The sequence below is a fragment of the Octodon degus genome, unplaced genomic scaffold (genome assembly GCF_000260255.1).
Source record: "Octodon degus isolate 3935 unplaced genomic scaffold, OctDeg1.0 scaffold00183, whole genome shotgun sequence".
In the NCBI taxonomy this organism is placed as follows: Eukaryota; Metazoa; Chordata; class Mammalia; order Rodentia; family Octodontidae; genus Octodon; species Octodon degus.
In genome coordinates, this window is record NW_004524759.1 from 694,213 (window position 1) to 704,905 (window position 10,693).

The 10,693-nt window shown below is 37.8% G+C and overlaps 1 protein-coding gene across 1 annotated transcript in view; it reads left to right on the forward strand.

The window, feature by feature from the left end:
- The window catches only part of Mttp (microsomal triglyceride transfer protein), a 57,557-nt gene that overhangs the window by 6,374 nt on the left and 40,490 nt on the right, over positions 1-10,693 (forward strand). Inside the window, exons 2-6 of the mRNA XM_004643703.2 lie at positions 376-563; positions 1,938-2,081; positions 7,210-7,317; positions 8,616-8,732; positions 9,042-9,181. Coding sequence (XP_004643760.1) covers positions 376-563; positions 1,938-2,081; positions 7,210-7,317; positions 8,616-8,732; positions 9,042-9,181 — 697 coding nt within the window. The remainder of the gene's footprint in view (positions 1-375; positions 564-1,937; positions 2,082-7,209; positions 7,318-8,615; positions 8,733-9,041; positions 9,182-10,693) is intronic.

The following is a 10,693-nucleotide window of genomic DNA, read 5'->3' on the forward strand; positions in this document are numbered from 1 at the left end:
TCTCTCTAATAAAAAAAAATTAAAAAAAATAAAATTATAAAAAAAAATAATGATTAGACAGCCACACTAAGGCTTTCTGAAATGATAGCTTAATTGTTTCCTAGTTCATTAGTTTATTTATGCTTTTCAAACTACCAAGCACTGTCTTCAGGTCAGCAGATACGTGGCTCCTGCAGAGGCCCTGTGAGTGAAAGGAAAGCTGTGCTCTCCAGCTTGACAGATGTCTTCCAGTTAAAACCCGATCGTGGGACTGGGGAGATAGCTCACTGGCATAAACACCTGCCTGCAAGTGCAAGGTCCCAAGTTCGATCTCTGATACTAAAGCAAAATGAAAAAAAAAAAAAAAACACGGATTGTGTCCCTGTCCTTATGCAGGTCACACAACTGGCCTTTCACTAAATAATGACCGGATATATAGGCTCACATACTCCACTGAAGTTTTCCTTGATGAGGGCAAAGGCAAACCCCAAGACAGCGTGGGCTACCGAATTTCATCCAGCGTGGATGCTGTCCTGCTGTGGCGGAACCCTGATGGTGACGATGACCAGCTGATCCAAATCAAGGTAGGCATCTTCTTCCAATAGCAAGAATGACAGCAAAGCCCCCACCCAGGACTTGATGTCAGCGAGGTCTCTGAGAAATGTGACACTTGACAGCACTCTTGTGCATTCGTTTATGGAATCATTTGTTTTATATTTTGACATCAAATTTTAGTACCGGTTCCATGGTTTTGAAGATTTTGCTGATCAAATGTGGTCTGAATTTTCCAAGTAGTGGAAGCAGGAAAGTAGGTGGTATATGGTGATAAGTAGCTGGAGTGTGGTGAACTGTTCCATGTGTGATGTTAGCAGGGACATTAAACTGGAATCCATGCAGAATGTTCTGAGAGGGAGGGATCTGCACTCTGTCCTGGGGAAAACAGTTGATGCTATAGCAACTCACAGGGGAGCTGAAGTAGGAGCTCCTTGATTAAACAGGGAGTTGGCGGGAAGGAGCGAACCTACTCTGTATTCTTCCTGAGGAGGAACCAAGTGCTTCTCTTCATGACGGTGTTTGGTCAGCTATGATTCATGCATCAGAGGTAGACCAAATTAGGTTATCTGTAAGGGTTTTCCACTTTTTATTCCACATTTGCTTCTCAAGAATCTAAAGGCAATAAATTCCTTTAGCAAAGTAAGTTATTCTTCATCATGCAGCTGTACCAGACCAAGTTCTTGGAACACATAATTACTCTGGGTGTTTGTTTGTTTGTTTGTTTGTCTTGTTTTGTTTTTGAGACAGGGTCTCACTATGTAGCACAGGCTGCCCTAGAACTCTGCAATCCTCCTGCCTCAGCCTCCCAAGTGCTGGTATTATAGGCCTGCTCTATCACATCAAGCTTACTGCTAATCTTTATATTGAGGCTCATTGTAAAACATTTATAAGTGATCTTTGTTTCTTACATGTCTCTCAATCTTTTTTTCCAAGTTGGACCCAGCCATCATCATCCACTGCTTTGAGGCTTTTCTCAACATAACAGTAAACTACTCTGCAGAAAACATTTGATAAGATTTTCTCTGTAACTAGGCTGTTTAGTTTCAGTGTTACATGTCCAGTTGAATGGAACAAGTGTCCATTCAGACAAATACTGTAGTAAGAAGGTGAAGCCATCAGGCAAAGATCTCCTGCTCAAGAGTGACATAAGAGAGCCATCTTCAAGTCAGTTATTATGAACCTGAACTCACAGAGTTCTTTAAGTATGGTATTTTTGCCTAATTAAAAAATCAAACTTTAAATACTACCTCTGTTCTTTTAAAGGGAATGGCAAAGTCCTCCAATTTTGGCTAGAAAAATTATAATCTCAGTTGGACTATGTCTTTACCTTTTTATTTTCTAAGATACTCTAATGGAGAAAGACATAAGACACTTTTCTAATAGGCTTTTTTCTGTGACTACAGATAACAGACGTGAGAGTTGAAGATGTGAATCAAAAGAGAGGAGAAAGAAGCATCTTCAGAGGAAAAACTCTTCCTAAACTCCTAGGAAAGCAAAACTTAGAGGCTCTGCAAAGACCTATGCTCCTTCATCTAATCCGTGGAAAGGTAAAGGGTCTCAGGGGGTCTTTGCTCCAACTTTCTATTTATCTTCCCTCCTGTGCATATCTTATTTTTTAAGTAATGATGTTTTCATTGCTTTCATGATAAATGTAATTATTTCAAGAATTAATAAGCAGAAGTTGAAATTTAAATGCTTCCACAGTAGAACAATGCCCCAAATTCTTTTATATTTTCTGTCCCATTTTTTTTATTTTAAAAAATCTCTTATTTATGTATCATAGGGTCTCGCTATGCAGGTTGGACTTGTAGTGATCATATCTTGTCTCAGCCTCCCCAGTGCTGGGATTACAGGCATGTGCCACTACGCCCAGTTTCAGTGGCCAGCCTGGCATGGGGCCAGTATAGCATGCAATACCAGGAATTGAACCCAGGTCCTTGTGCTGCTTGCTAGGCGGGCCCTTGGGCTGCCAATCTACTTTTTTCTTTCTTTTTTTTTTTTTTTTTTTGGCAGAACCGGGGATTGAACTCAGGCCCAGGCAAGTGCTTATTCTACTGAGCTATCTCCCCAGCCCCCATGCCAATCTATTTCTCCAGCCCTTTCTAGCCAATTGGTTTTCTATCTTTGTGAAAATCATTATAGTAAAACCAAGTATTTCTTTATTGATGAGAGGTATAATTTTAAAAGTGCACACCTTATTAAATTAGGAAGGGTTACTAAGACAGTATAACAGAGCAAGTCATCATAGTTTGATGATAAATTGGATTAAATCCTAGTCAAACAGATGATTAGATAAATTCAGGAATACAGACAAATTACAATGCAATGGTAACTTAGAGAAGTGATTTTAGGCTTTGATGAGGATACTACAATCTGGCTTTTAAAAAAGTACACAGTTCAAGCTTTAGAAAGCCATTCATGTCTAAGGTAAGGTTTACTTTTTAAAAAAAAAATTATCAATTCTTTGAGCTATGACCTGAAAATGCACTTAGTATGGCGAAATAATGAATGAACACTATAATTTCATTGGAAATTGTATCAGAAAATTTTGTAGATGTGAATTATTTATACTATGAGTCTGTTTTTATTTCAAATGATCTTAATATATTTGTAATTGAGAAGCAAGTATACTCTGTGAAGTATTGGGCACTACATATGTGGGTTGATGAAAATAAAGGGTGAACTGATAAGGTTATCTGAGGCTAAAAGAAGTCCAAATTGCACAGAGTATTTGCTTATTATTCACTTAATCATAGCTAAAATGTACCTAGGCACTATCAGACACTGACTAGAAACTTTACCTGCACTATTCTCTTATCCCAGGCATAAGCCTACGAAGCAGGTGGTTGTGATAGATGAAGAACAAAGTTAAGAGATCCTAGGAAACTTGTCTAGGGTTACACAATTGGCCAGTAAAAAAAGCTGGTATTTGAAACAGAGTCTATACTCAAGCTTCTATGTGTTACTTGTTCTGGATGGAAAGTATCTGGTAAAATACTGTCTTTGGTTGACCTGTGTGCTCCTTATTTCATTCATTAGCACTACATTCATTTACTTGATTTGCATATGGCTGAACTTTGATGACAGTGTGAAACACTTTTTTTGGTAGGGGCTTGCAATGTGGCAAGGCACTTGAGTCCATTAAATATTAATTGCATTTATGACCTTAGTGACAGCAAATTATTTTATAGCTCCTCGACTGGCAGCTGAGTACAAAGTCTTTTGTTACACACTGAAGGACTTGGTGCCCTTACTGTTCAAAGGCTGGGACGTAGCTGCCACATTATTATTTCAGTGGTGCTGACGGGCCAGTTCTGGTGGAACTGTGATGTGAGCTGACTTATTGGAACCACAGGCTAAAGTACATCAGCATATCACTTTACTACACAAAAAGTCCGCAGAAAAAATCTTGACCTTGGAGACAGAGAAGCTAAGTAGAATTTTTGGTTGTCTTCTTCTTGTCAGGAATATCATCACTTTAACTGTTATTTCCATTTACTGTGACAAATTACGCAAAGACAGTGTAAACTGCTGATAGGCAATTTTCTTTGAGAGCATTTTACCCTAGAGTGAAGTTAAGTTTTACTAAAACCTTCTGTGATGGCAAGAATTCTCATCTGCATGTGTCCTTGTACCACCAGAAGTCCTTCTTTTTCTCTCCCAATATGAAGCTCCCACATTGACATTATAAAAGAGAACCTATAAAAATACTATTTACTTAGGTACCTATTATTGCACATTTTCTTTTCTTTTCTTTTTTTTTTTTTTTTTTTGGACAGGACTCTAGTTTTGTTTAAATCACAAACTAAGTTGGAAATGTGGCAGTTATGTAGTTAAATTGATTAACACTAAGAAGTGAAAACTACTTTCAATGATAGCATCAATTCTTTTTGGGCTGGAAATGCTGATCCAGTTAACTACAGAATCACTAGACTTCCAGTTCTGATTTGGCTGTCTGTGCTGATTAAGTTAATCAAGTGGCTGCTGAATGGGCCTCCTGCTTTGGGTGGTGCCCAGGCATTGATTTGTTCTCTGGCTGTCCACCATGACTTCTGTACACACTGGCTTTTCAACAGAACAATTGCCTCTTCCAAACTCACCTAGGAAAGTTTAGAATTTTCTTCACTGTTTGTTCCATATATGACATTTCCTAGCTATGCTCTGTCTCGGGTACATATCAAAGTTAAAATGCCTAACATTCTTTGCTAGGATATTTTTTATTTTGCTGCTTGGCAAAATAATTGCATGGGATTTTGCTTTGTCTTATTAAAGAATATATGTAAGGAAGGGAATGTGTACACAGAAACATTTCCTTCCTAAGAGGCATGGATGAGTGAGGGCTCCATATTCCAAATTGACTAGAGGAGGCACCATGCCTCGGCCGACACCTCTCAACTTGGGTTCCCTGTGCGCAGACCTTCCAGGCTGCTGCTCCACGGCAGCTGAGGACTGTGAATTCAGATAAGTGCTGTGGGTGCTCAGGTGCTCAGTTCATTCCATCACTGGATGAAGTAATCAGCTTTATGACTTGAGTGTAACGAAGCGTACTCAGTTCTTGTTGTGAAATAATGGATTTAAGATTGCAGTTGCAACAGCCACGTGGATTAAACTCAAGTTCAGATTTATTATTGTACGTAATTTTGACTTAGTTATTACACACGTAAGATCTGTCTTTGCTTTGAATCTCACTCTTCTGCCCTAAAGAACCAGAAGTCTGGCCCTGGTGACAGCAATAATATGAAATAATAAAAATGTGTACGCTTTCTAATTCTAGGAAACAAAAAAAATTACAAAGAATTAAAAAAAAATTTTGCATCTCATAGTTTACATTTTTTAGCCTGTCAGGAAGAAAATAATGTCCTAAAATCATTTTCTTGGGGATCTAGAGATCAAGATCAAAATTTCACCACAGAAGTGAGTTGCTAACAGGAAAATACTTGTACAGTTTAAAAGAAATCCAAGCACTGGGTTTGCTGAACTTCTAGGTGATACTTTTTAAGTGGACATACTCTGTATTCTGGAAGGAAATTGAAGCTAATGTTTTCTAAAGTATCTAAACCTCAGCCCAAAACATTACTGGTCATAATATAAATGTATACTGCCCCCAGGGAGCACTTCCGACTTTGCTGACTCAAGAAGCCGGTTATAGACTCTGATAGGCAGACTATCTGGAGAGCCTTCTGTCAGATGTCTGCAACTGACGTGACACACTACTGAAGGAAAGTGGACCCTGCTTACCATAGGGAACATCACAAACGCGCCTTGGGTCTGAGAAATTGCTGGTGATCTGTTTGAGAATATGATCCCAAGAATTTTCAGACACTGAGGTCATTATTCCAGTTCCTTTTTAACTAGGACAAACAGCACTATTCCAATATTTATAGGTTTGTCCAATGTGATAGCTAAAGTTGATTGCCAAATAAAGTATCTAGTAAATCTGTCACTAGGCAGGGTATATGTGAGGAAGTAAAAATAGAGATTTCAGGCATTTTGTCTGGATAATTCAGACAAAATATTCTCTTTTTTTAAGGCATGAGAGACTTTTATATAGTTAGATTATTCATATTGATATTGAGTTCATTATATAATTACAGAACTTTCTCTTTTATTTGAAAAGCCATGGTTATATTTAAAGAGAAGTAGAAATAGAAATAGAAATATTCAAGATATTTTGGTAGAAATACTCAGCTATACTTATCATAGACCTTGGGAATTTTTATAGGGAAGATGTATTTCTAAACTGTGAAGTGTTTAAAGTCAATATAGAGTGAAACCCAACAGGCTGCTTTTCAGAAAAGACTTTGTATTTTCATCTTATTTCTTAGATGCCGTATATTTGGTGGGGTGTTGGGGAGGATGACTGGGACTCAAACTCAGGACCTCATGCTTGCCAGGCCATTGTATAAATCCCCAGCTCTCATTCTATTTCTTACACATGAACTAACTTATCAAAATGATAAAAGGCACTGAACCAGAAATGTCAAGTATAAAGCAACGCTAAGTCACTTACTGTTGCTGCCAAACCATAGCCACCCCTCAGCACTTCAACCTTTCTCCACATTTTAAACAGAATCTCAAAGCAAAACCTGGGGACAAAATCCCAACCTCCAGTCTCCCAGCCTCTGTCTCCTTATACTCAAAGCCAGATGAATGCTGGGAAAACATTGACCCTATGGGGTTTTGCCCCTTGGTACATGACCTGCCTGATTGTTGTCAGAGCCTATAAAGCATGAGCCATTTAGAAATCTGAATCAGCAGGGTTGTGATTTTCTACTTAGAACCCTTTTATTTTCTGTTATTTTATACCCCAGATAGTTTCTTTCTAAAGGATGGTAAAGAACAAAGAGATACATTCAAAGAAAATGTGTCTTAAGTTTTCCTCTGTGGACAATTCTTGTTTTCATAGACATCTCAGCCTTTGTCAGAACTCTTTCCTTTTTAGTCAATGCTGATCATAGGCGAAACCTTCATCATCATCCCCCTTAAATTTCATATCTGGATGGTCTAGCTTCTTAGAAATCTAGCTTCTTTTCATGAAAAAAGGCAGTTTTGTAGTAATTGGTTATCCTGGAGTTAATGGGGCAAGAATATGACCCTTCCAACCACGTACTTAAACAAATCTGATGACTGAAGCAATTCTGCTTCATTTATGTTTCTCTTTCTCCTCCCACTTAGGTCAAAGAGTTCTACTCATATCAAAATGAGCCAGTAGCCATAGAAAATCTGAAGAGAGGCCTGGCCAGCCTTTTTCAAATGCAGTTAAGCTCTGGAACCACCAATGAGGTACTTGCTAACGTTACTAAGGTTTTAGTATTGTGCTTGTGAGTAGGGTTAGCAAAATTGTTATAATAATTTCTACTTATAAAACTCACATGGTTTCCTCAGAAAAGTTAAGTTGGGTGGTCAAATCTCATTTACATATAAGATAATTGTCATTTACTCCAATGTTTCATTACTTGAATTCATGGTAAAGGGATTAAGAATCAGTTATACTAGGGAGACCTAGAATAATTGTTAGATGTGCAGAAAACTTTAGGGATCATTCCAGGGGTTTCTGGACATCACTGGGCACCACTAGACAGGGAGCTAGAGGGAGTATATGAAAAAATATGCTCAGAAATAGATTACTGGATTCGAGGATAAGTATTCTAACAATCTCAGATAATTTTAATGTATTATCAATATGGGAATGACTAACCTGTACCAATGTCCCTCATTTTGCAAATGCAGGAACTGAAGTTAGTTAGAGAAGTTGAGTGGTTCCCCTATTACAATTCCTGGGGCCATGGCTGGAGTCCAACTTTTCTAGCCAGCCCCTGAATGGGTGAGAAGATCTGACAGCCAATGTTGATTAGCTTCCTGGAATAAGACATGGGTGATGCTAGCAGAAGCCCAGGGGACATGTCAGGGCAGCTAAGTGGAGTCTACATGGACAATTGGCCTAAACTCAAATTGTTGATATGACTGATAATGAGCTTAATTAATCCCATAGTTTTTCTAAATTTTCTAATCATACTCAACTCATCAAAGTAATGCATACACTGTTAATACAGCCTTAAGAATCAATACTCCTTGACCCCTAATTACCCATTTGCCAGAGGTTTCAGTGATGTCAAGGCTGTTCCTCTATCTCTTATAGAGAAAAGTGGGACAATGTGAAAGTCACACAAGACTAAATCAAAGAAGATGAGAAAGAATCATATGCTATTGGCAACCTTGGCATTCTTTCTATCTGCTTTTTAAGTCCTAAGGAGAAAAAGAAGCAATCCCCAAAGGCATGCTAGGGACCTCAATTTAAAAGCCATTTCCCCTTGTACAGCAATTAACCACTAAGAAGAATATATGCAGTGTAATATTTGTTGAAACTGTACTTCCAATTTGATTTGAAACTGTCTCATTGCTGTCTATCAATAAAACTTTGAAAAAAATTTAAAAAATAAAAAGAAAATAAATAAATAAATAAAAATTACATACTATAAGCAAATAAATAAATAAATTAATTAAAAAAAATAAAAGCCATTTCCTAATAGAATCAAAATAGTCCATGCTCAGTCCCGTTATGTTCTTGCTTTTCTTTTTAGGTAGATGTCTCTGGCAACTGTAAAGTGACCTACCAGGCCCAGGAGGATAAAGTGGTCAAAATTAAAGCCTTAGATTCATGCAAAATAGAGAGGCCTGGATTTACAATCCAAAATCAGGTATGACTGGTATCATTCTCTTAGAGGCATTCAAATAATTACATTTTGCAGAGATTAATTTAAAATGGTAGAAAAATAAAATAATGGTGTAATCTGGAAGTGTTCAAAATTTTTAGCTTAGATTCTAGTTTCATACCTGCCAAATGAGTACACCCATGCAAATATGTTGCAGGTGTGGGTTAGGGTGAAGCGTGTCAAGAAGCTGTCTTGATGATTGAAAGATAGTTTGCTATTTGACTTGATTTCATGACTAAAAATCTGATTGATCACTTGTCGAAAACACAGTTACTTATGGATTTATTTATTTAGGTCTTAGGTGTCAGTTCAAAAGCTACATCTGTTACTACCTATAAGATAGAAGACAGCTTTGTGTTAGCTGTGATTGCAGAAGAAATCCATGCTTTTGGACTGAATTTCCTAAACTCCATAAAAGGAAGAATAGTATCAAAGTAAGATATTGCTGAAATATTTATTTTCTCTGCTGTTTGTTGATATGTTATTATATTTGATTTGTAAATAGGGGTGCGCATGTGTGTGTGTGTGTGTGTGTGTGTGTGTGTGTAGACAGTGTTTTTTCTTCTGCAAGTGTGAGTTATACTAGTCTGTTCATTTTTATTCAATCATTTATGATAACATATGCACATGGCAAATACCATTTTAACAAAATTTCATTAAAATCAATTTTTTGCGTTGAAATTTTAAGAAGACAACTGCTTCATTTATTCTAGTTCATTTTCTAATTTCTCTGTCAAACATATTTAACATTAAGGTCACAATGTGGTGGCATATGCACTTCCTCTCCCTGGGAGAGGCTTAAAATTATTGTGAGAAATATAAAAAGTCCCACGGTACAGAGATGTGACAGAGTTTTTGAAGATAATTCTAGTATTTAATTATTTAAGTCTGGTGTGCCAACTTGAGACTATTTCTGTGTTCACAATAGTCCTACAGGATTAAGAACTGGAATTTTCGATTTAAAAGTTTGCTTTCTTTGCAGATTTTAATTCTAGAAGAACACTTCTCATTATTAGATGCATTATATCGTAAGCCATTTCTTCCCCAAAATTTCCTGTGAAGTCGCCCTACTGTCATAATCAAGTCAAAACACAATTATGAGAGAAGTTCCTCAAAACATAAAACTTGAAGTCTCATCTGGAATGGAATTTTGCACTGTACTTCATAGTACATATTGTTTTCATACAAAATAAGTTTTTAATTGCTTATTAAGTATTAGTTTTCCATCTATATTGCAAACTGCCCCAGTTCAGAGATATAAAACACAAAAATCACTGTCCTGTTGTTTCCTATATTTCTGGTCTTGCTAGGCTCAACCTGGATTTGGCCCATCTCTGCTAAGCAGGTGCAGTCAGTGGTCAGGATGGAATTAGTCAAAGGTTGTCCTTCACTCGTCGGGTGCTTGAGCTAAGAAGCTCAAATGCAGATAGCTCGTCCGTGTCTCCTTCTCTTGCACAGCCTCTCTCCCTGACCCCACATGTAAGCCAGGCTGCTCATCTGGCAGTTGAGACTCAGAGGCACCTGTGCTGATGATCGCGAAATTCCTTTGCATGACATGGCCTGGATGTCACAGAGCAACTCCTGCACACCTCTGCTACTTGCGGCAATCACTGAGCCCTGTCCAGTTTCAGCAAGAGGGGTGCAGATACTACCTTTCAAAGGCAGAGAGATAAACTTTGGAAAAGCATATCAGACAATTAATAATATTGAGACTATTTTCAGGAATTAAACTCTCCTGTCTTGGTTAATAAGTGATGTGTGTTTGTATTGAAGTATCATTTCCACCTCTTTCCCATCTTGCAAGATGGCGGGTGAAAAAACTGAGAAGCCAGACACTAAAGAGAAGAAACCTGAAGCCCAGAAGGCTTCTGCCAGTGGCACTGGTAAAAAGGGTAAGGTGAAGAAGGCAAAAAAGTCCAAGAAGGGGCAGCCCCACTGCAGCCGAA